The following is a 25609-nucleotide window of genomic DNA, read 5'->3' as shown; positions in this document are numbered from 1 at the left end:
TCAGTCCCAAACATTTAAATCGAGTTTCGTTTTTCAAGTTTGTGTTCAAAAAATAATTACAATATATCAGAGAAACGTGTCAATGTAATAACATTTATTATAAAATGCTTTTTATTTGGAAATAAATACATGTGGTAAACAATTATTGTATAATTCTTGTTTTAAAGTCGGCATAATAAGTATAACATACTATAGAATGTATTATAATGTAATGCCTTTTAATATCTCCTACCATGTTTATTAATGTGTAGTTCAAAAGTAAACAATTGTCATTTGTTTAGAATTTATCACTTATCTATCACTCCTTCATCAGGTATATAGCTTAAAGATAGCAAATATAAGCTGAAAAGATGATTTGGCATGTGAATTTAAAAGATCATTAACCAAAATTATTTGCTAAAACTTACTGCCAATGTCCGTCTGCAACGAAATCCGGCGTCATCTTGGAAGTTATGTTATTGTTTATATTATCATAGGAGTGATTTTACATTGCATATTTAAAGTATTAGAATGCTTGATAAAAGTTATCATCCATTGTTGAAAACTGTTAGTTATTATTGATATGTTTGTTAAACTTGCAATTCTTAAGCATCCTTTTGACTGTTTCATGTTTCGGATATTTCGTGCCGGAATATTTTCTCTCTGTTAAAATGGCAAATTCATTTAGGTCAGAAAGTACTTATTTGTCTATTGTTGTATGTAAAATTGTATAGTTACAATATATTTAATTGCAAACTGTTATTGTTAGTAAGAAAAAGTAACCTTATTGTTGAATATTTGCCGCGGCAGAACTACGTTTAGGATTTAGGATTCCTAAATGCATTTGATTGGTTTTTGTAATCCGTAGTCATTTTGATTGGCTGAGAAAATTCCTTGGTCATTTTGATTGGTTAGTGATCAGAATCCTTAACCTAAGTTGCAGAGCAACAGGTATAAATAGCGCGGATAAACAACATTTGGTTTCTTTCATGATCACAAAATTTCCGTTCATTACGGCATAAAAATCAGATCTTTATAAATTATTTAGATCTAACTGTCTGATCTTCTCCATTCTGAAAATGGTAAGATATTTAACAAGTTAAATTTAACTTTACATCTTTGGTGTTTTACAGTATTTAGTACAGTAAAAATGATCCATCTTATGAACTCCAGAGAGCTCAATAATTTATCTGCGCTATATAGAAAATACTTGTCATAAGATCTGTGTTTGACGTCTACATTGAAGTGCTTTTAGAAACATGGCGACTTAATATTACAATATTAGTAATTCTTAGTATATGCGAATAAAAGACGTTGAAAACACGAACCGCAGTTGTTTTGAAGCCCTCCTGACAAGAGCGGCTAAATTATAGGCTGGGTAAAACTAAATGGTAGCGGTCCACTACAATAAAATGAAATTCAACCCATTTGCCACAGGTGCATTCCTCCTCTACATGCCAATTACAATAGCTAACCGCTGTCAGAAACAGTTAACCCCAGAGTATTATATCATAATTAATTCTGTTAAAATCACAGGAACTGGTGTGTTCTGGCTTTCGGCTTTAAGTGAGGTTCATATAATGAGCCCTGTCTATTTTATTTGCTGCAAATATTCTGTGAACAATATATCATTACTGCATTAGACGTTGGACACTCGTGCAACTTTCACCTTTTATTGTCTAACCTAGTGCGTTCCTATATTCCATGTATGTCTACTCATTCATCGTATCAATTCATGCAAGTGTACAGTCTATGCCAGTGTTGACTCCACACCACAATAATATGCATGTAACTTTCAGTATGTTCAGTTTAATACAATAATACAAAGTTTACTTTCCTCATCTTAATTGACACATTAGTAATTGACACACATAACCTATTGTCAGCGATAAAAATAGTGTGTACACTTCGCATGTTTATCTTAATATACTTCGTGACAAAATGTTTTACACATCTTACAGAAAAAATCCATTAAGTAAACATGTGTTATTTTACAATTTGTGTAATTTTACAAATAAAATTCTTTATGAACATTTCAACACGGTTTTTATAAAACAATAAACAACTTCAGAGGGGTCGTCCTTACGAAATAGAAACAAAAACACGATGTGACGAGGATGAAAGAAATTGAGATTGTTGTTAATCAATCAGTTGCAGCGTTGGTTGTGCATTATATCCGAGGGCTCCAAACATATTTGAGTTTCTGTTTTATTATTTAACCTACTTCCAAACGTAGCAGCAGCCTCTTTTGAAACAGCCAAATAACGTACATTATTACGTACAACGTGTATTATGTTAAGCATATTTGTAGCATAAAACCAAATTAAATTCATTGTAATCACTCTGGACCATGCAGGCATGCCTCTGAGCAATGCTATGTTTCCGCTTTTGCGAAGCTGTAAATAAAAAATACACACTTTCGAATTCTAGTTGCTGTGTGAAAGAGTCTAAACACAAAATTACATTACATTTGTAAAATACGGAAAGATCTTACTGAAACCAAACTGAAATTCCACATAAATGCAATAAAATAGTTTTGCTAAATATTTCATATTGATGAATATTTCACAGTCAAAGATAAGAGACGGCTTAAGACAATAAGGACATACATAAAAAGTGTAAAAATTACATCAAATCATCGGTAGACACAAGGCATACATTACATAATCATAATGATTGTTTAAAATAAAACAACATAGGTCTTAAAAGTAGATTCGTTCGAATGAGCGGATTTTAAATTACACTAATATATTTACCAGATAATAATTGACATATGAAAGTACTGCTTTATTAAACATAATAATATCAGCACATATTTTATGGAAATTTAAATTGGACATTGTAATAAGCGTGAACAACAAAAAGCGAAAACAGGTAATGTTGTATGTCGTAACAAGTTTTGAAAATTGAATGTCATTGTTCTGTCTGAATCTAAAGTATACAGTGAATTAAGAAAGAAATACCTTCAATAATGACTATTAAGTAAATCATAATAATTTTTTTCATCATCATCATCTTCATCAACACTGCAACAACAATCAACATCATGAACACAAACACCATCGTCATTATCTCATCATGTTATTATCATCGGCATGTCATCATATTAATTAACTTCTGCTTTATTCTCATTCTCATAATCATAACAATACTCCAACTTTTGTTTCTTTTTCCTCATCCATCAATAAAAGAGACATACTATGACAGCCTCATCCTTGAGTATGCATGTAACTACGCCAAATGTCTTGGTAACTCTTGAAGGTCAAACGGTCAAATTTAATATTTTAGCTATCCTTCATATATTTATAAGGATCATGATCATGATCAAAGATGCTGACGATAGTGTTAGATGATGATTATTAATTATGATGTTCATAATGAAGACATATATTATGATAAATATGATGAATACAGTTTATGTCAATAATTGTGATAATTGATGATGATGATGATGATGTTAGTGACGGGCATTGAGGAGAAACATGATGATGAAAAATACTTTGCTGTAATTATAGCTGATACCCACCATCTTAAGATTTGTAGTGGTCAAATCTTTGACATTTTTATCTACGTTATTTCTTTTTGTAACGAATATAATTATAAAGTTTAAATAACCGTAAATGAAACCATTCTTGTATCGAAACAAACTTAAAATTCATTAACAAATGTATAAGTTACATTTTAATTTTAAATGTATGTGAGCTCGTGAGACTAATGAATCCACAATGGGACTTATAACTGCATATTATTTTGCATAACATAAGCAGTTTCCAATGAAATAGCCATAATTTGTCAGTTTTACACATTTTATGAATACATGCACACTTTATGTCTCATAACAATCTAAAATCCATATAGAATAGCATTTGATCACCACTGTTATCGGAACTTTATTCGGGAAAGAAGAGCATTATAGTATTCATTATAACGTTTATTAAATGATGATTAGAAACAATAAAGCGTAGCCACGCAATACAAGAGTTTTAGCAGCACTTACAAGATTTGAAAACATAGTATGAAGATAAGGTGAAGAACTCCCGATTACACACAGGACATATACACTCATAAAAACCCACTTATTGTATATATGTACAATGTACAGTACCAGTGTGTCCACATTTCGCCTAAAATATGACACACAGGAAATGATGCAAGTTTGCGCATGTTCGAAATGCAATTATCAGCCAAAAGTCACAATGTCAAAAGTCACAATGTTAAATCATTTTCATCAGAGAAGCATGGACGAAACTGTTAGCAGGATTAACAGTCGACCATAACGATTGTCATTGACAGAATTTTCCACGCCGCCATCTTGGTAATACCCTGAAAATAAAAGACGTACATACTTAATTGATACATATATAGTTAATGCATATACATTAATTAGTCGTTCAATGTTGTTCCTTTGATATATATTCAGGTATGAATAAATGCATTCTTAATTCCATGTAACATATACGTTTCGTATAGTTCAAATCATGAATCGCATCCCCGTATTTGCTTTCAATATGTTTATAATACATACTGATACATAAATAGCGTTATTCTATTTTATCTGGTCACGTTTCATCAATTACCGGAAGTCAGAGTGCGTACCTTTCCGCTTTAAAAGCACACCTGTAGCATAGGCCTTTTTATCAAGGGACGATGCACGGTCGAGAGGTACTGGGTTCGAGCCGAAAGGTTTCTGTCTGATGTTGGGTGCATATTGTTCGTAGTATTCCTCTTGGTAACCCGTTGAGCTACGGGCCCACGATTTAGGGGGCCGCGTGGTTGGGGTAGTGGGTGTGGGCTCAATATACTCTGAAAAGGGGTCAGTTGTGAGAATTGTACATAATCATATTAATTCCAAATACGTGTTCATGTACTGAGACAGGATCTGACCTAGAACGACGTTCATATCATGTTTTCTTTCATTACCTTGTATTTGAAACGGGGTAAATGTTTTGTACAGTGTTCCACACTTGTGGCAATATGGTTGGTGTTATAGTATTGTTGATTATCTTATTCTAAGAACACGTACAAAAGAATAACATATGTCCAATATATTTCGAAAGCTATCTTAAAATCACGCATAGAGAGATTGGATAAACGTAGTAGAATTATTAATCAATAACATGCGATAACAACACAGTTCATGTGTCGATTTGGGTGACTATTAAAATAGGACATCGTCACTGCGTTTTCCAATGAGCCAGAGAATACCGTTTGTCCAAGAGTGCAAACAGGAATTAGGCACATCGACCAACCTACCAACATTTTCAATTCAAGATTTATCGTCATTGTTCGTTAGGATTGGCTGTTAGGACAAATATTAATATTTACAATTAATTCACGGGAAGCTATTACCTACCATACAGTGTCATAGTTTCTCTCTTCGTGCCCATTCTATTAGTGGCCTCGCACGTGTACTCGCCGAAATCACGCTCATTGATTGTGTATATCGTCATGGTCAGCGTGTGAGTGTCATGCTTGCCAGGATACAGCTCCATGCGGTATTTGTAGCTGTGTTGTATCGGAATGCCATGTTTTAACCACGTGATTTTCGCGCGCGGATATGACGTAACCGAGCATTCCAGAATAGTCTCTCTGCCTAGTATTTGTCCAAGACGTGTATTGAGCAATTTCACGACAGGAATGTCTGCAATTAAAAATAGCTAACTTTTGAGGACACTATGATCAAACACACAATATAATAACTAAGAAAACTAATAAATATAAATATACACTATGTAATACTCTCCATGAACTTACGCCTTAATCTCCATATCTTCTCCATATCTCCATAACAATTTAATTCAAATAAAGAATCGTCCAATTACCCCCAAAAGAAAGTTGCTATGAATACAAAGTTCTGTACATATACGCACATTGCACGTTGACCTGCATTTCCCTTGTAACAGCGGGAGGGACGCCGTTGTACGCCAGACACACGTACACGCCGGCCTGGTAGCGCCGGACATCGTGTACCGTCAGCATCTCCCCCTCCGTGCTCAGATCTGTAAAAGGACCTACACTGGGTCTTAATTGTTAACTTGTTGCTGATATAGCCTGTTAAACGTATAGTATTATTCAGTTTATGAACAATTTAGTTTTTTTTATTATATTAAATATATACTTAAATACCGTAATAACTCTAAGTTTTCGGAAACTCTAAATTTTCGGTCACCGCCTTTTTTTTGGCCCAAATCATTTTTTTTCGTGACTCAAAATTTTCGGATAAAAGGGTTTTGGTCAATAATTTTTATCTTAATGTTTTAACAGTACATTTTACGCGCTATTTTATCAGATTTATTCCCTGTTGTTGCTTATCTGGTGTCACTTCCATCGTGCGTTTTTATGACCGGATTAAGGTAATAAAATCTAGTAGGTGAATCCTTTAGCGCAATGGACCAATGGTAAATAATCATGTATATGGGAAATAAAAATTGTTTCACCCCAGAGTGATTACTGTGAAGAATAATAAACGCTTCAAAACGTAATGCACTCTTGTTACTACACAAATAATTGAAGGTGTAAGACTACTGCTGACGAACAAACAAAGAATTTATTGTTTGCAAATTTGTATTTAAATGCATTAATTACAGGCTCATACTAGAGTATCGGTAAATCAAAAGCTCCTATTTGGTCAAAAAGAGAATGAGAACAACTTTGTGTACAAAAGAGCATGATATATTATGTTTAATAACGTTTAAATATATGTAAAAGTAAATTGGTATTTAACAAGCACGTGATATTCGTCGTTATTACGATGGACGTTTAACATATTGCAAACCCGCATCCGATCGTCAATGTAATATTTTTAGTTTGTCTCTAAATTTTCGTATTTTACACGTATTTTACGAATATTTTTTTATCTAGATTTTCGGACACGAACAAAGAATCATTAAGTTTTAAGTGTCCGAAATCTAAAGGTAATTACGGTATGTTTAATTGTTAAGTTCTTCAGAGCCACAACAATGGGCAATTCATAAACCGAACGGTTTCTTGTTTTTTTGTTGTTGTTGTTTTGTTGAAGTGACATATGAAAACAATCATTCATAAAGCCCACTTTTGTTGCGCAAATACTCAAACATATTCTCTAATAGATTTCTCGAAACCCTACATATTTTAGTATTCACACTAGGTCAATCAATTTAATATAAAAGAACTAGGTCAATCAACTAAATATAAAAGAATGGGCAGTTATAAAAACACTTAACTCGACGGCAATACCCGACGATTATCTATCATAATAAAAAAAACGATCAATGACAAAACTATTACATTCTTTGTTCTCCATAGACACGAATGGTCTTCTAAACCACGTTATGTTTGGTTGAGGAACGCCTGTTGCCCGGCAACGGAGTGTGACGTTATTGCCTTCCTCAACTTCTATATCACGGCTCGATTCCTGGTTCAAAATGTGGGCTGGAACTGGTGATTTGTAGGGAAACAAAGTAAGATGCAACAATAAAAAAATTAATATTGAAGTGATATTATTGGCATCTAACAGTATATGCTATGTTTATAAGTGTCTATCGCAACCCTTGTTTATTTTGGTGTTTTCACTTCATATACACTTATATTTGTTAATGCAGCATTAGGATACTAAAACAATATCCCGGAAATAGAAAAATAATGCATTTGAATATCAACCGTACTTTCGTTTTGACAACTGACGACAGAAATGATTCGATGTACGATGTGGGTCTAAATGTAGTTTTAATGCAGATTCGTTCACACGACACAAAGCCACCATGTTGTTTTACGGATCATTTAGAGGACTGGGTGAGTCATGTAAAATGTCGAATATAATATATTGTTTTTATAAACAACTGGTAGCAAGATGAGTTGTAGATAATTGGTCAGTTACCGCATTTTAACTAACTATTTTGACCTGTTAATTCTTTTCAGCTTAATTCAACAGTGAAAAATGCCCATAATATCACTTTAAGATAGGGCCTCGTGGTGAACAGTATTGGGGAGTGTATTTAAAGCGTACCTTAGTTAAATTCATTTTTATCAGATTGCAGTATAAAAAATATATATATATGCATCCTACTATAATACAATTAGGAAGCTTATGTACATTTACGTCGAATGTCTACCTTGGACAAACAAGAACACCCTCTTGATTTTCACCGGTTTTGTGTTCAGCAGGCAAGAGTATTCGCCACTGTCATTGTAGCGCGCATGCTCAATGCGCAGGTTCCAATCTCCACTTCCAGAGACTACGATCCCAACGCGTTTGTCGTCAATTACTATTTGCTGCTCGTTGCTGAACAGAATTCTTTTCGGATTCATCCATATAATCTATAATTCAACAAGATAGTACTGTTATGTTCCACATTCTACTTAATATATTAAGGTCGCAAACAATAATATCTAAGAAGATATAACCTAAGTAAAAACCTTTACTTGTGCATCTGACACGTGTATGAGAGAGCTGCAAAGGTTTTGGTGCACTGTGATAATTTCGCGTTTGCGTTAATATTTGCATCAGAACGCACCCATGCACATCAAGACAGTTGTTTATACCACGTATAATAGGGTTGTTGTTGCCAAATGAACGCATTCATGAACATCAAGACAGTAATGTATACCATATACATGTATGATATGGTATTTTTTGCCCAAATAAACGCACTCATGAACATCAAGACAGTAATGTATACCAAATATGTTAGGGTTGTTGTTGCCAAATCAACGCATTTATGAACATCAAGACAGTAGTGTATACCATATATGATAGGGTTGTTGTGGCCAAATGATCGCACTCATGAACATCAAGACAGTAATGTATTCCACGTATGATAGGGTTGTTGTTGCAAAATGAACGCACTCATGAACATAAAGACAGTAGTGTATACCACATATGATACGGTTATTTTGTCAAATAAACGCACTCATGAACATCAAGACAGAAGTGTATACCACATATGATAGGGTTGTTGTTGCTAAATGAACGCATTCATGAACATCAAGACAGTAGTGTATACCACATATGATAGGGTTGTTGCTGCCAAATGATCGCACTCATGAACATCAAGACAGTAGTGTATACCACATATGATAGGGTTGTTGTTGCCAAATGAACGCACGCATGAACATCAAGACAGTAGTTTATACCACGTATGATAGGGTTGTTGTTGCTAAATGAACGCACTCATGAACATAAAGACAGTAGTGCATACCACATATGATAGGGTTATTTTGTCAAATCAACGCACCCATGAACATCAAGACAGTAGTGTATACCACATATGATAGGGTTGTTGTTGCTAAATGAACGCATTCATTAACATTAAGACAGTAGTGTATACCACATATGATAGGGTTGTTGTTGCCAAATGAACGCACTCATGGACAACAAGACAGTAATGTATACCACATAAGATAGGGTTGTTGCTGCCAAATGAACGCACTCATGAACATCAAGACAGTAGTGTATACCACATATGATAGAATTGTTGCTGGCAAATGAACGCACGCATGAACATCAAGACAGTAGTGAATATCACATATGATAGAGGTTTTAATGCCATATTTTACGACAAGTCCTGTTTTAAAATACCTATCCAAGAAATTGTCCTCACATGAAACTTATTAATTGTACATCGCGGATATGATATATGGTTCATTTAATTATAAGAATCAATGTAGGTGACATCTTTAATATATTTATTGATTTTGATAATATAGTGTTTTTATGGAAATATAATTTTTATACGCGAGTAAATGTTTCCTCAATCCATCGGATAATTTGAAAAGCCACTAACGGGGATGAAGCATTAAATTTATGTACGAATGCGATTTCTTCAAATAATTTCATTTTGGTGACTTTGGATTCCGCTAAGATAGTTATGAGTAAAACAAATCATGAGGTCAAAATCATTTACTAAACCATAAATGAACTTTCTGAAACAGAAGCAAGATAATTTAATAAATAGCCTTTTAAGTTCCGATAAGCAACAAAAAAATCAATCATAACAAGATGCTGCTGACTGTACACCGTGTTATTTATTTTAACCGATCTCCGGGGTAAAGATATCGTCGGCATTTCGTCGGCTTGACATACAGATCTTATCTTATTTGTCAATGAAATATTGGAAGCAATTTTTCGACAACTGCACACGCTCAAAAGAGCAACACAACGGTCACTTATTTCCCTCAATTCAAAAGACATCTCTTCATGCTGAGTTTCACACGGGGTTTCCCGTGGGAAATTAGGGAGCAAATAAGTCGCTAGCGTTCCCAAATGTCGCTCTGACTGTACTTAAAACCGACATTGTGTCCACATGAACACTTCGATTCCGTAATATATTGTTTTCAATTATGGATTCTGCCGAGGCAACATCGTTTCATGTCGACTGGATATTAGAATATGTCGATTGAAGGAACTGCGAGCACACCATGCTATTATCAACGGCTCGGTTTCCTTCAAGACATATCTGATCGTTTTGAGCATTACATAGTATATCCATTTATGAAATGATAGCTTTCTGAATAATATTGAAGATATGTGTATGTTATTTATTTACAAACACCTCGCATATAGTTGAAAGCTTTATTTCTTTTACAAAGAAATTCATAACCATTATATGTTAATCTATCTAAGAGTATTACGTTTTTTAAATTGCCTACACGGTTTTCAAGTTATGCGCTGCAATAAATGTGCCCTAGTATATAATTTTCTTTGTTACAAATTCCAAATAAATTAATGTTTGTGTGTGTTCTGTAAAAAATATTTCGTGCGTTAATTGATTTGTTTTCGTATTTTTATGAGATATTTGAAATGCCTGTGTCAAAACACTGTGGTGTTAAGATGATAAGGAATTATTTCTCCGTGGCATCTTCATTTATCCGACACATATATAGTCAACAATTTCGCGGTTATGGATATATATATGGGAGATGGTTTGTTAATTCCCAATATAAAACACATTGTTTGAAACTAAGACAGTAAAGGGTTCATACCGTGTGTTCTCCTTTATTTAGCACGTAACACGGCAGCAATGCGGTGGAGCCTGCAACGACCTTGACCTCTGTAACGTCATCGTTGAACAGGGGCTCGAATTGTAAAGATAACACTGAAATATACCCAATACAGTTGTTTTACTGTCATTGAATTAAAAAAAGTATTGCCTCGTTGACATATGTCAGAATTTAGTCATGGTCATAAATTATTAAAGTAATAAACGTACTCAGTTTTAAGAAAACTGGTTATATCTCTTTAAAAGCCAGTTAAGTGTAATGTAGGCTTTCATTACATTTCAGGTCATAACTGGGCCTCTCAAATGAACGCATTCGAATTACGCATATATTTATTTAACTTCATGGATATGTTTTCCTTTACATTTTACCCAGGGAAAATGTCAATGTTTACAATCCGCTGAGTTTGTACAAGATAAAGTATTTTTAATATTTTACGGAGATTTGTAAATATCAATTAACCTGCACAATAAAAATGTAATGCACATTATACATTTTTACTGTCTTTAGTTGTGTTTTTGCGAGTTGCATTGCTGTTGTTTTTCTGGAAATAAAGCAGCGGACACTCGTGTTAAACTTAATAGGTTGCGGCATATGAACTAATGATCTGGAATTATGTCTTGTAAGTGCTTTAAGTGCAAATGAAGCCATATTAATATTAATTTTCTGCAGGCGTTAAGTATATCAAGTGTCAAATCTCTCCGTGTTTCAGCCCCACTCATTAGTTGACAAGTGGTATTTATTTCATATATTTTATGCTCAGTAAGTCTCTTAACTAATTATCTTCAAAGGCGTATTGAAAATGTATATTAAGAGGTTTGAGGTTTATAGTTTTCTGTTATGAAGGCAAGCAAAGTAGAAATATGACAACACATTCCTTGCTCATTTTAGATGTGCACGATCATTTTTTCGGAACGTCTATGAAAGCATACCATTAAATCGTACTATGCCAGCTCTTAATACATGTTCAATGTCATTGGCAAACTATGTTATTGTTGTGAGAGTTTATTCAAAATAATTATGCATCTATCAAGGCACATGCATATGCGTTGTAAAGTATTTCAAATTGTATTTGTAAAACAACTTAATAGTTCGTTCAAATGCCAGTTTATTACTAAGTAATAGTTATAACCATAAATGAATCATACTTCTGCATTTAATCTCCTAACGACATTTGTTCGATTATATAAAACACATTACATTAAACCAGTTTGTATTTAGCACAAATACTCAAATATGACATACGCTTGTCTAAAGTAGGTGACCACTGGAAATTATTTCATAACTTAAGAACATGCAACCTGCAAATACTTACTATATGATATTGCAAGCACCGTTTGAAACTAATTTAATAAAATTGACTTCAGACTTTCAACCCACATCAACAGGCATATACTTGTCTCTGATCAATGCAATTTCCTTAAGATGCCTGTTCATAACAACCCATACAGCCGTACTTATGTACGTACATTTTGCGAGACAATTGCACTATTATTTTCAAGCGTTTGAAATACATTGGCTTGTTAAGTGCATGCAGAAACAATATGACAAACGAATATTGGATTAACGTCTTATATGTGTGTGAAAGATTGGCTGATAACGCAAAGTCCTCCAAATAATAACTTGTAGGATGTGACGCGAATTTTCACAGACTCGCAGATGTCAAGTGCATACCTAAAGATTATCTGATGAATTCGCACACACGGATTCGATATCCTACAGGAAATAAGTATTTCTCTTCGATGTTTATTATGTAGATTTTGCTCTATAATTAATAATAGTGGAAGAGATAATAGTGGAAGATATATGAAAGATATATTCAAAGTATTGGTAGTTAAATCATGTAAAAAATTACAACAAAAGATAGAAAGAAATAGTTTATTTAAAACATAAAAGACATTCGTCGACGTGACTACATGGTATTTGGTTTACAATAAGCCATATACTGGGAAGGAGGTTCCTTTTAGGCGAAAACAGTAAACACATGGCAAAATGACAATATAAACAGCCCTTAATACTTATAATTTCTGGGAAAAATAGTTAATAAGTAAATCAGTATTATTGTTTCGTTGTTCTAAAGTGTTCAGATATTCATGATTACTTCCGTGTTAAAAGTCCTGTTATTTCAGTGTATATATAGTGACTATTACATTTGTTGAGACTAAAACTTAAATATGTTAGCACGCTAATTGGCAAAATGTTTTCAAAACAATTGCGTTTATTGATTTATGTATGGTAATTACTTCAATGTTGCAAAAATAAAAAAGTAAAACTCAAAAGTCTAACAGACTTAAACATCAAAATAATAATTCAAATAAGTTACTTTTTAAACAATTTCAATGCGTGAGAGAACACAAAAGGTGAGCCACACGTTGAGCATGTTTATTGTTGAAAATAAAATCCATTAATGTTAAAAAATTAGGTTTCTTGACAATTTATCTAATATTGAGGCCTTTGCGTTGAAAAATCTTTAAGCATTTTTGAAAATATCAATATTTTTCTTCACATTCGGTCATAATGCAAAGACTTATTAATTAAGTTATTATCGTGTAGCAAGGTGAAATGTGTTTTTAACTAGGTATTCAAGGCATAATATGGGCCAAGAGTTAAGACCTAGCTCATGCTACTGGGTCGTTCTCGAGTTTCATTATTCCTATAGAGGTAGTGTCAGTTTTTTTTATCGGCCATTTTTTAAGATACTATTCATGCTACTTCAAACTTCACTCACGGATACATTAACATTAAGCGGAATAAATAATGCGTTATGAAAAATAATGTTATATCCATTTGTCATATTTTTCTTAATAAATTCATTTTCCCTCATAATACCATATAAAGCCTTATTTTAATTACCTGTAAACCTAATACACTGAAAGATCGGTGCCAGGCGGACTGTTCTAGTCTTTGCTAAATTGTCTTCTTACGTTGAACCTTTACGCTTACATACGTCAATTCTGAATGTTGACAATATGCATGTAAGCGTAGTTCTACTGACGTTTGCTTGCAAATAAGCAAATGAGCAGAATTTACATACTGAAAATTTATTCCGAGTAATAAGCATATACAGTGAGCAATTTACACAGAGACATTAAGACTTGCACATCATTACGGGTCGGTATATGACAAGAAACGATGAGTAACCACCTTTGACACCTAATTAGCTTTGCATACCATAGCATTTTTGTTTGTAATCACATCACGTCACGGCAAATATAACACTAGTTTATGCTTTGCCTAATGAGTAATTTGAAAGGTAGAGTCTGTAGAAGACAACCACTTAAGTACTGAAAAGTATTACTTAGAACTTTTAAAATCACATAACCTTGTGACATATTCTGCTTAATTATACAGCATTTAAGTGGATGCAGCATGATTCGTTAAAATCATTGTTTTGCTCTATGCATAAACAGGTAAACATGAAAATGATCTCATAAGATTTTTCAATACGTTAACAAAAATGTCATCGTATGGCCGAAACAACCGGACAATAAGAAACGATTTACGTATGCGAACATTGTAACCAATCAAAGGAAAAATTACCTTATTATAATTGATTACACTAAAAATGTGTCTATCATTTTATCCATTTTTTGACGCGGGTGTTGAGTGAATAAATACACACATACACGAATTGGACTTAGATTATTGCATGCACACAAACTACAGTGTATGATATAAGCGCAGGAGCTATGTCAACTACGATTAAGTGTGCATGATGTATCTCATACTATAGTAAATGCGTGGGCAGAAAAGGCAAATACTTTGAAGTGACATGCAAACAATTAGATGTGTGATGTACGTGTATCTGTAACTACAGACTTTATTTTGTTACGCATTGATATCTGGAAGAACATGCACCAATTATTTATATTGACCAATCATAAAGTACTCATCAAAAGTCAGAATTCTAAATCTAAAAATGAAACAATCCATTCACCATATCATCTTAAGGATAGTTTTTAACTATACTACATTCACCATTAATAACACAGCACGATTCACCCAATATCCACCCGACTTGTCTTGTTCGAAAACATTACATTGTGTATATGTAAGCATTTGAAAATATGAACGGTACTTTCGAATTTGACAGCATAAAAACGGCGTTGTTGGAATCGCATATAAAATGCATGCTCTTCACCTGATATCATGCCAATAAACAGGCGATCCTCTTGTGCCTGACAAATTACCTGCGGCACACCCGAACATAAATAAGACAACGCCTTCGAAGCAAACAGCATTATAAGCAATATTAGGTAGCTATAGTTTTTCGATGAACGTAATTAACATTTTTATTATGAATATCATATAACTTTACAGGCGAAATTATACATGTTTATTACATTATACAATTTATTTGCAATACAATTCTCACGTTAAAATTACAGCAATATATATATATATATATATATATATATATATATATATATATATATATGTGTGTTGTGTGTGTGTGTGTGTGTGTGTACATAGGTATATGCTTTTGTTTTGAACATATACGTATTGCGTTATCTTTTTCTGAACTCGCGGGATACCTGAACATGCAAGTTATCGTCCATCAACACCAAATATCGCTTTCTTACAGGAATTTGCTCAGGAATAATATGTGACTCGGCAAATGGCCACCTTTTATTGAATAAAGTTTAGCCATTGAGTTATGGCTAAGTTATTAACTATATGTGTCCTAGTTCTTTAAATATTCCAATATAGAATTCCATGGCATATTACCCATAATGTGTACAATCAAATACAAATGTTGTTAAATGGATTAATTACTCATGAAAAAATCGAACATTCCACGGGTACCTACTGAATCGATATAAACCCCTGAACACAAATAAGCATGACATGGATCATGGTAGAAAATCGACAGTATAACATAATTGAACTGTATAATGTTTGAAACATGGAAGGCGAGTTAAAGTAAATTGTAAAGTTTGACCTGTCTTGTTATGAATCATGTATTTTCATAATGATTTGCTAAGTAAGAATAACCGTTTAGCATAACAAGAAAAAAGACGTTTAGTAATTCAGTTTGTCTTTTGATATTGATAGCACAGTTCATACAAAATACACATGGTAAAACAGCCAAAATGTCGTAAGTTATCATTAATCCGTACGTAGTTTTATGTGGTGTTTTTTTGTTGTTTAATTAAATAAAAATAGAAAAATGATAACAATGATAAGACATGTAAGTTTTCATTAATATATCTACATACCCTTATTCACTGTAACGCAATTTCCTCATCGGAATGGTATTAGTACCAACCAGCCTTACACAATCTTGGACTTAAGAATAATATGTGTAAAATCTGTTCTTGAAAGGACTCCGTTAACACATGTTGTTAAACATACATTAAAATAACCTTAACTTATTTCAGAACTACTTGTTTGCAACGAATATCGTGAGGAACATGTGTAAAATACCGATTTCTTAGTTAATACAGTTTTGGCTTCAAAAACCCATTTATGAGTTGTATGCGTGGGCAAAATGCACATATATATTTATAAACTGTGTGAAAGGTATCTTTTAAACAAATCATGTGTTTAATAATCTGCTTTTCATGTGTAAATCCCATTATGTCTGATAAAAACATTTTTAATCTGCTCATGTTGTACTACACGTGTAGAATAAGATATGAAGTGCAGAGGTGCATTAGTGTTTTAAGACCAGAACCTAATGAAACGTAATGAGAAGAGATAAGACTTCATTGTCCACGACGACTCCGGAGAAAATACAGGATCTGTTAACGACCACTATGTTAATTATACTCGTGACAATTTTTCGGCATTGATTCCATACTTCCTACAACATTTCCCTTCCTTTGTGAATTAGTAATTACTCTGAAAGAATATATTTATTTGTATGTATTAATGAATGTGTCAAGTTAATTGCACATGTGCTAAGGCGTTGTTTTAAAATTACAATACACATATATCTTCAATTTTCTTAGCCCGCTTGCGGAAAACTCGATAAAACAATCACACTTGTCGAATTAATGTGCATGCTACGTTGTTTTGTGCGTACGTAACGCCGTCTGAGCATGTCCGGAATGTAACTTTGTCATTCCTCAGGCAATTTTCAAAAAAAACATACTTACAAAACCTGATCACCATAAGGAGCCGAAGTGTTGCGTGTAATACCGGTCAGCCTATTTAAAAAATAATATTAAATGTCATAAGCCATAAAACACCTTGTCCGGACTGAAACGTTTTCATTCGTCGTGTAATTTTTAAATAGCAAGTCACAATTGACCACCATGGCAAGACGGCTCATGTGAGATAAAGGTCAAATTAAATGTCAAGTTTCAAGTTTGACATAAACAAGCTTCTTCAGACTGTAGCTTCATCATTCATCGTGGATTTTTTTAATTATTAACACCAAATGATCCCCATGTTGAGATGGTGTTATTTGTATTTCACCCCTCTCCCTACCTCCAAGTTTAGGTTAACAATAGAGATCAAGTTCTGGACTTGACTGTTACATATCTTTCAGCGTGATTGACATCTGGCTCGACCTCTTGCCGACAGGCGTTATTTATATATTATTTATAATTTATATATTAACGTATTGTAAATCATAATACACTGTATTGGATTAAAATTGGACAAACAACATTTTCATCATAGATAAATGAATAAGAAAGAACATAAACGGAAAGTACAAACAATCAATGCCATAGTATCGATTTGTAATGCATTTATTGTAAATGACAGATATACAGATCGTTAGTATGAAATGATATATGATTATCATTTATTTTCATAAGAAAATGATTAATCAAACACTGGGATGTATTATTGTATCATCACATGTTTGAGGTATTTAAAAGTGCTTAGTTGCTGTGTACGAGTATAAATTTATATACCGATGTACGTAATACTTAAAGGGGCCTTTTCACAGATTTTGGCAAGTATTAAAGCTTGTCATTAAATGCTTTACATTAATAAAGTTTAACATTGGACCTAAAGATATCCAGTAATAAAAATAAGAACACATTTAAAAAGGAAAAAAGTAACCCTCCACTGGGCTCGAACCACTGACCCCTGGAGTCCTGGAGTAAAAAGTCTCCCGCTTAGACCACTCGACCATGCGGCTCATGCTATGAGAGGATGTATTTTTTACCTATATAAGCAATCCTCGTAGTTTCCCAAAATATAACGACAACAACAGAATTTTCCAAATTATTCAATCGTTTCTCGTTGCAACGCTTTATAATTTTCAGGTTTTCAAATAGTCAAAAGATGCATATAATGTATATTTAAGAGCATGGTAAATGTTCAGTATTACTATTTCCTCACAAATATCATAACTAAAACGAAAATTTGCGAGTTTGAAAAAAAACTTTTTTTAATTTTGTCAATTTACCAAAACGTGCCACTTTAATGCAAGGCTTTAAAATATAATTATGGAGATGAAAACTCAAATGGTGCTACAATAAAATCTGCAACGTTTAACGTCGCATTTGTATCAGCATGAGTCAATACTCAAGGTTAAATTCTTAAAACACATTTTACAATAAATTGAAGCGATAATGTATAATGATATATTTTTTTTCGATTTAATTATTTAAATACGCATTGTTATCAATTATTATTTTATTTACGTAAACGAATAAAGGCGTTAAAGGCGCCGTACACTTTTAATCAATCCTATGTGCAATGCAATTGAATGCTTGTCTAGCAACGATCTTGTAAGTTTTCTTTTACAAGTTTTTTGAATTCAAAGAAGTAATGGGATATTAAAATTGTTTGGCTAATAATTGCTGCCAAAATGGGAACACAACTCAAACGCCCTTAAATATGTCCAATTAGCGGTATATGAAAAACACTGTGTAGTAGAATGGATTATTCGCATGTAGTATTAATACTTAAACCCCGTGTCTGCGTATTAATATAGCCAACAATTAAACTCCACAAAAACTCTCAGGCGAGAAATTCTTGTTCTTATCCACTTCTTTTTTAACAGAACAACAACTATGAACATACAAGTATTTAAACTGGGGTCAAATTCTTTGGGTGGTCAATGCAAAGCAAAACGAAACACACTGAAAGCTACATCTTAGTAAATAAGTGCTTTGCTTAATTTAATGAAAGTAATCAGCATGGTCGTTATGAATAATACATGAATCCCATAAAAATGTGTAGCTATGTCTGGATGGGATTAAATTAGTAGGGTGTCATGTTTTACACCTTTATACCACAAAATAATTATGATCTGTTTTATTCCTATTGTAAACATATTTAATTATATACTACTTACGAATTGTTGTATATCATTTTTTTCTCAGATAATGTACTTAACGATGTAAAAATGTTTATCAAAACAAATGAAATACGATCGTGTGTGTTCATTTACAGCAATAAAGTTCTGAAACGCAAATGATAACTGTTCTGATCGGCTTTGTGGTATAAACATGTAGTATAATGTATTAGTTTATAGGCTCCACCTAAATAATAACGTAATCGGAAAATGATCTACATTCATGTTATTTTGATTTCAATGCACGCCTTACCTTAACATTAAAATCATTGCCATGCACTACTTAAATAGTTGCGCAGTAAGATCTGTTTGAATAGGTTCTTCGTGTATATAGCTCGTTAACTGTACTGTTAAGTGCTTGGTAATTAAGATTGATTTATTAATTTACTTTCCCATTAAAGCCATATGCATTTCCAGTTTGTCCATTGTGATTCTACAAAAGTCATTCCGAATCGTTTGCAGTCAGTGACGTTTTGTGATGAATTGCAAATGTTAATTGTCGTCCAGAAACCTAAAGCTTTCCGAAACAGATTTACTTTGGCAAAATATCACCTTCGGCTAATGGCTGATGTTTATGCTAATGGGTCTCAGAAGAAATAGTTTTAGTCACGTGCAGGAAGAAGAAAATTAATGTTGATCCGATAAATGAACAACATTTTATCAGCTCAAAAACCACATTCTGTCGATTGTACAGTGCCTGAACACAATTGCGTTGTTTATTGTGAAACAATAAATGAATGATTTTAAATGAACATAATATATATATATATATCTTCATTGAAACTCGTTAGATATTCATCATATCGATGTTAGGTGTATCATACATGCTTTTTTTACATCAAGGACTGCATCAAGACACGATGCTGTAAATAGATTGATGTTGATCATAATTCGTGAGCATGTTTTTCAGCCGAATCGATTGATTGTAATTACTATGATTCACTATGTTATTAAAAAAAATTGTTTAAATGTTTATTTTGAATTTAATATAATTAACAACGTATAAAACTGATGGTATATGTCTTAACACATCTCGAGAAACCAATATTTAACACCATCAAAAAGTTATTGCGGGACAGATAATGAAGCCAATAAAATCACTAGCACATGTTCTGTTGTGTTTCAAAGTCAAATGTCGCTGACGTTTCATAAACGAAAGGTCCTCATGCTGGAGTTATTCGTATGTATTTTACAAATTCGTTAAAAGTAATGTAAATCTTGAAATAACAAATAACTATTGAGTAGTGTGGTCAAAGTTCGTTCCTGAAAAGTATACCTTATACACGCTGCAAAACAAGTTGTTAATGTTCAACTCAAGAGCATAATCTTTACCAGATAAGTACGAATAATGTACATTTTTAAATGACCATACATCTACATATCACATAAACACACATTGAACAAGATGAGACTCTTAATGTCAGTATGTTATTTCATTGTAAAAATAAATAAATTACCATGCTGTTGCTTTTACAACATATCAATTTACGAAAATGTCATCGCGGACTTCAAAAAAATATAAAAGCGTCAATAATCACATTTTATAACCCGTGTTCCTATCAGCGCAAAGTGGACGATTGAGTCATCCAATGATAGATACGCCAAGAAACGCATTCAAGTAATATTTAATGTTAAGTAAATGGACATGTTAAAATTGTTTCATACAAATTAGATTGCATTGTGATATTTTCTGTTTTATTGAGCATTCAAATCATATTATTAAAGAACATTCATCATTCCAGCGAATACGAAGTTGAACAAATTTGATTGAGGCGTTCTCTTTTATCTGCATAACAATATTATCAAAAAATATAATGAGACAATATTTCATTAAGTTTTGGCGAAACGTATAATAATTTAATAAGGACCATCTACTTTTTCCACATCCGATTATTTTCCCCCAAAAAAAGCATATTATTGTATTATCCATATTAATATTACAACCACCTATCATAATCTATAATAATCAGAAACCGAACATTATTATGTAATCATTAAATATTGAACAAATCAATCAGTACAGTATTAATGAAAAAACATTTATACTAAATTTTTTATTAAATACGCTACCACGCATGTCTAAATGCGTTAGTAATAAATATTGGTCATTAATGTATAAAACAGTATATAGTAATAAGTATACAAACCATAAATTTGTTTGATATTTTCTTCGTATTTTGTTCATTATGTACAACTTCGTAGGCTGACGTTCGTTAATGTTAGAGGGCGGACGATGAGCAAACTATTTTGCAATGAGGCCCCAGTGGCCTGTACTATTTCCTTTATTTTACCGCATATGTAAGCACTTGAATGTTAAAATATAATAATAGTATATCACATACAAATATTGAGTATATTTAATTCATTCCGGCTAACTGTATTAGATTGTCAACGGTCATTGCAATAGATTTAGAAAAAATAAAGAGTACATCACAGCCATTATTTAACCGGGGTTTATTGTGTGCCAACTGCTGCAGTTGTTGCAAACAATCATACCTTTAAACGAACCATGTTAGCAATAGTGTTGCTTATGAAAGCACAGAAAATGCAACCATTTCGACGACTCTTCAATAAACACATACGCTTGTTTAACGCGATTCGGAAACTCTGGACTCAATCATAAAGAGCAAAGAATAAATATAAACCACCTATAATATACACTAACATTAAGCATGCTTACATCGTTTAGTTATGTGTAGGTGATTCATATACATAGAACATATAGAACATTGTCATCAGTGTATTTGTTTTGCATATTTAACAGCCATTATTAAAAAAAAATGTTATGTTAAGTTGCTGAAATTACGCTATAAGTGGACTAAAAGAAAACATCATTTTACTATATTCGTGGAAATACTTATGTCGATTTGATGTAAAATGTAATCAAACGACGCCGATTTGAATGGAAATGAAATAGTGCATAGCTCTTGACTCATGAAAAATATATATGTGAACATCAAAGCGAAAGACAGCTAGATTTAAAACAATCGTTCATATACTTATTTGATAAAAGAAATCAACGTGGTCGTTAGGAATAATACACGCGTATCCTGCGCAATTATACTCGGCTAGATATGGATAGTTTCATTTAAAACCCTTCTTAAATTATTAAAATCTATATATAAATATTGAATTTACTATAACAGGTGTGAATATAAATAATAAACTCAAGAACTGTTTTCTTTGTTAATATTTAAATCGATATTATTACAACACAGATTTGTTTTATTTTATATTTAAAAGTATTCTAAGCTTACCTAATCCAAACGAACTATAGAAATACTGATGAACTTGTTGTTAGTACTAACCTCGTACATATACATGCAAGATATACTCTTAAAATAAAGTTAATTTATCTCTAGGTAGAGCAATTAACAGACATTCCGAGATAAACATAAACAAATGTTGAAGATTTTATGTCCGTGAGAGATGGTGATATCAGACCATGTTGGTTATAAATAAAACAAAACTGAAATGGGAAGGAAATTAAATTGTGAAAGTCAAACTGCATAACTTGCTTGTGTGTAATTATCCATATCTACATAAAACAGTCGCCAAATTGATATTCATATATACACATCAATAACTTCGAATTGCTGTTTTTACCCACCCCTTCAAAAAACAGGGCATACAACAATCGAACTGTTCATATGTTTGTTCATCTGGAAGTCGGTCGAAAATTCTATCGTTGCCATAACTTACCAAAACATTGATGGATTTTGGAATAACTTGCAGCATAAATGTCCAACATAACTTAAATGTCAAAGGTATAATGTCATTTTGCCATAAATCATCTGAAAAAGTAGTGTTTAAGCCATATCATTTTAGTTAGTATGAATTTTAAAATAACTTAGAAGACATGTTAATCAACAATTGAAAACGTGACGCATTTATTATCCGACAGACTACCTCAAACTTCAAATACGATTAGGAGGGTGTGACCATAAAATGCTTTAAAATCTTTGAACACTTTAAACATTTCTGCCATTACCAAAACATTTCATAAAAATTTATGTATTCTAAATAACATACATAACATAAATATAAACATCAATAAGTTGACGTATCGCTTGTAACACATATATCCATTTAACAAAAGTTAAGGTCGTACTTTGTGGTCAAAGGTCATGTTTGGCCATAAAACAGCTGTCTTACTAACTCAGTGGTCAAGGTCACATTTACAGGCCAAGTTTCAAACATATATGATGGTTCGTCGGTCGGTAGGTCGATCTTCCGATAAACAATGCTTCCCCACGATATATAAAGAACATGAATGCAAATCCGTATGATAATTACTTGGGAGGAGTGTAAAAATGCATAGCGATTTTGAGGTGAATAAGTCAAAGGTCAAGGTAACAGGGGCTTGTAGCATGCATTAATATATGTAATTAAGCCATTACTAGTACAAATAATACACAACATTATAAATATTACAATCTCGCGCGTGCGTTTAATCATAATTAATCCGTTTTTGACAATTACACACTGAATGGCTATATGACGGGTCTCCCATAATCATCATACGCTCAACCATTTAAATCAAATCCTCTTAATAATCAGTTTAAGTGCAACAAACCAGTTCAAGTCAGTTTACTAGACAAGATAAAACTAACTGCAGGCTGATTTAAAACTGTAGAGGGGGCATGCATTTTTTCTTGAAGTGGTGGCCTTTTCGTTTTTTAAACATGTCAGATTTCGAACTGTTTTAAAACGTACGTAAATATGTGTGTGAAATGTCATTCTGTATTCTTTATTAAAAAGGCCGTTTACTCACTTACGTGTATAAAATGTGTTAAGTGTACCGTAAGCACCGAGCAAGTGAAACTCTTTTTACTATAAAATAATGAGCATAAATGCAATCATAATTATACTTATAAAGCAATATTATATCGTATACTTGTTTGCTTGATAAACTGTTGGTAAGAAGCTTATCAGCCAGAAGAGCCTTAATGCAAGTCAATAAAAGATGTTGTTCTACGTTTCATTTGCTACTTAAACTGTGATGTCTGACCATAATACATGCATAGAAGCATATTAAATTGTACAATTTAACAGACCTAGGCTCCGTTCGTCAAAATTCTTTATTTATTTTATATTATTTGTAAGCTGCCACGACAGTCTATTTCCGCCATTAACCCATATATGCCTAGCGTCTAGAAAAAATGCCTTGGCAAACAGCGTAGACCCAGATGAGACGCCGCATAATGCGGCGTCTCATCAGGGTCTGCGCTGTTTGCTTAAAGGAATTTCTGTAAGAAATATTCTAAATATAGAAATAAATATACTAGACATCCCTTAATTTTGGAAATAAATTGATCTAATTTAGAAGGATGGGAGAGTCAACAATCTTTTCAAAGAGCCATGGCAAGTAGTTTCTAAGTTTTCCTTTTCATCTCATCATATTTTGCAGTTAATTACAATCATTAAGTGGAGTTTCCTCAACATTTAAAGGACCGTTGCAGTACTGCTTTTCCGGAATAAGTGGAAAATTACAGTTTAGAGCATGCACGGGGATGACCGAGTTGTATCGTAAAATTATGAAACGATACGGTGTAGATTTTAAAGATGAGCTTATTTACGTCAAAGAGGTATTCTAGTTGAATGCCGACTGAAAGGTACGTACGGATGATTGTTATATTTAAGACAGCGCTTCTGGAATACTGAGCTTAATGCATGTGCGTAAAGTTCAGTCCGAAGATTAGCCTGTGCAGTCCGCACACGCTAGGAAGGCACGACAATTTCCACAAAAACTGGAATTTTGTTAAGAAGAGACTTCCCTAAAACGAAACGCAGAAAGTATCGTTTCTGAATAGGTTAATATGGGAAATCTGGTACGACCGACATTCATTAAGCCCGGTTTTCCAACAGCGCAGCTCTTTTCTTTTGCAAAATTGAATCTTGTACATATGCGTGTCTTCAAACTCCAAAATCTTACTTCGTATACAATTGATAATTATGTTTGGTTGTTTTAAGGTTCACGAATACGTACAAACACGTAAATAATATAATACCACAAAGATCTTTGATTTAAACAACCATAAATGCCTAAACAAAAAGATAATAAAATAACATAAATAAAATAATATAAAAATATTTACACATGTTAATATTTATGCAACACTTACCGTTTGTAAGACAGAAAAGTAAACCTAAAATTTCTCCAGTCATCTTTCTTAAATTCCTAAAATGTCACGATTAATTCCATTAAAAATGTTACGCGACATTTAAACATATATGTATATCTGTCTTCATTGATGTATATTCTGACACTTGTAATTATTTCAGATAAATAATGTCCATATTTGCAACTGCGTTACAATCTGACAGCGCCAATTCAGCCGCCTAACAGCAGACGACTCAGTGCGCGGGTCAGAGGTTAGCTGCGATATTAGC

General features: G+C 32.8%; 1 protein-coding gene across 2 annotated transcripts; it reads right to left on the bottom strand.

Annotated features, from left to right (window-relative positions):
- Positions 1 to 1638: 1638 nt before the first annotated feature.
- On the bottom strand, positions 1639 to 25609 carry LOC127879626 (protein amalgam-like). Of its 2 annotated transcripts, none has more exons than XM_052426592.1 (8): positions 25342 to 25609; positions 10939 to 11051; positions 8070 to 8274; positions 7246 to 7395; positions 5850 to 5990; positions 5333 to 5620; positions 4576 to 4782; positions 1639 to 4302 (listed from the first exon to the last, which is right to left on the bottom strand). In XM_052426592.1, the coding sequence occupies exons 1-8, from the start codon at positions 25382 to 25384 to the stop codon at positions 4208 to 4210; spliced, it is 1242 nt and encodes a 413-aa protein (XP_052282552.1). In that variant the 5' UTR covers positions 25385 to 25609; the 3' UTR covers positions 1639 to 4207. The 2 variants fall into 2 exon arrangements, with proteins under 2 accessions (XP_052282552.1, XP_052282553.1); XM_052426593.1 differs by having other exon boundaries at positions 5850 to 5978; positions 25342 to 25607.

Source organism: Dreissena polymorpha, chromosome 4 (assembly GCF_020536995.1).
Source record: "Dreissena polymorpha isolate Duluth1 chromosome 4, UMN_Dpol_1.0, whole genome shotgun sequence".
In the NCBI taxonomy this organism is placed as follows: Eukaryota; Metazoa; Mollusca; class Bivalvia; order Myida; family Dreissenidae; genus Dreissena; species Dreissena polymorpha.
The sequence above is the reverse complement of the archived record's forward strand: the minus strand, read 5'-3'. Positions and strand labels throughout refer to the sequence as shown.

What these genes read in the sequence shown, in the direction of transcription:
- LOC127879626 (XM_052426592.1), bottom strand. Translation starts at nt 25,384, where the DNA reads ATGACTGGAGAAATTTTAGGTTTACTTTTCTGTCTTACAAACG. An exon ending in TAAATAAAGGAGAACACACG is followed by an intron (nt 8,275 to 10,938) that starts GTATGAACCCTT and finishes GTTGAATTATAG; the next exon opens with ATTATATGGATGAATCCGAA. An exon ending in TGTGCTTTTAAAGCGGAAAG is followed by an intron (nt 4,303 to 4,575) that starts GTACGCACTCTG and finishes TTTTATTTTCAG; the next exon opens with GGTATTACCAAGATGGCGGC.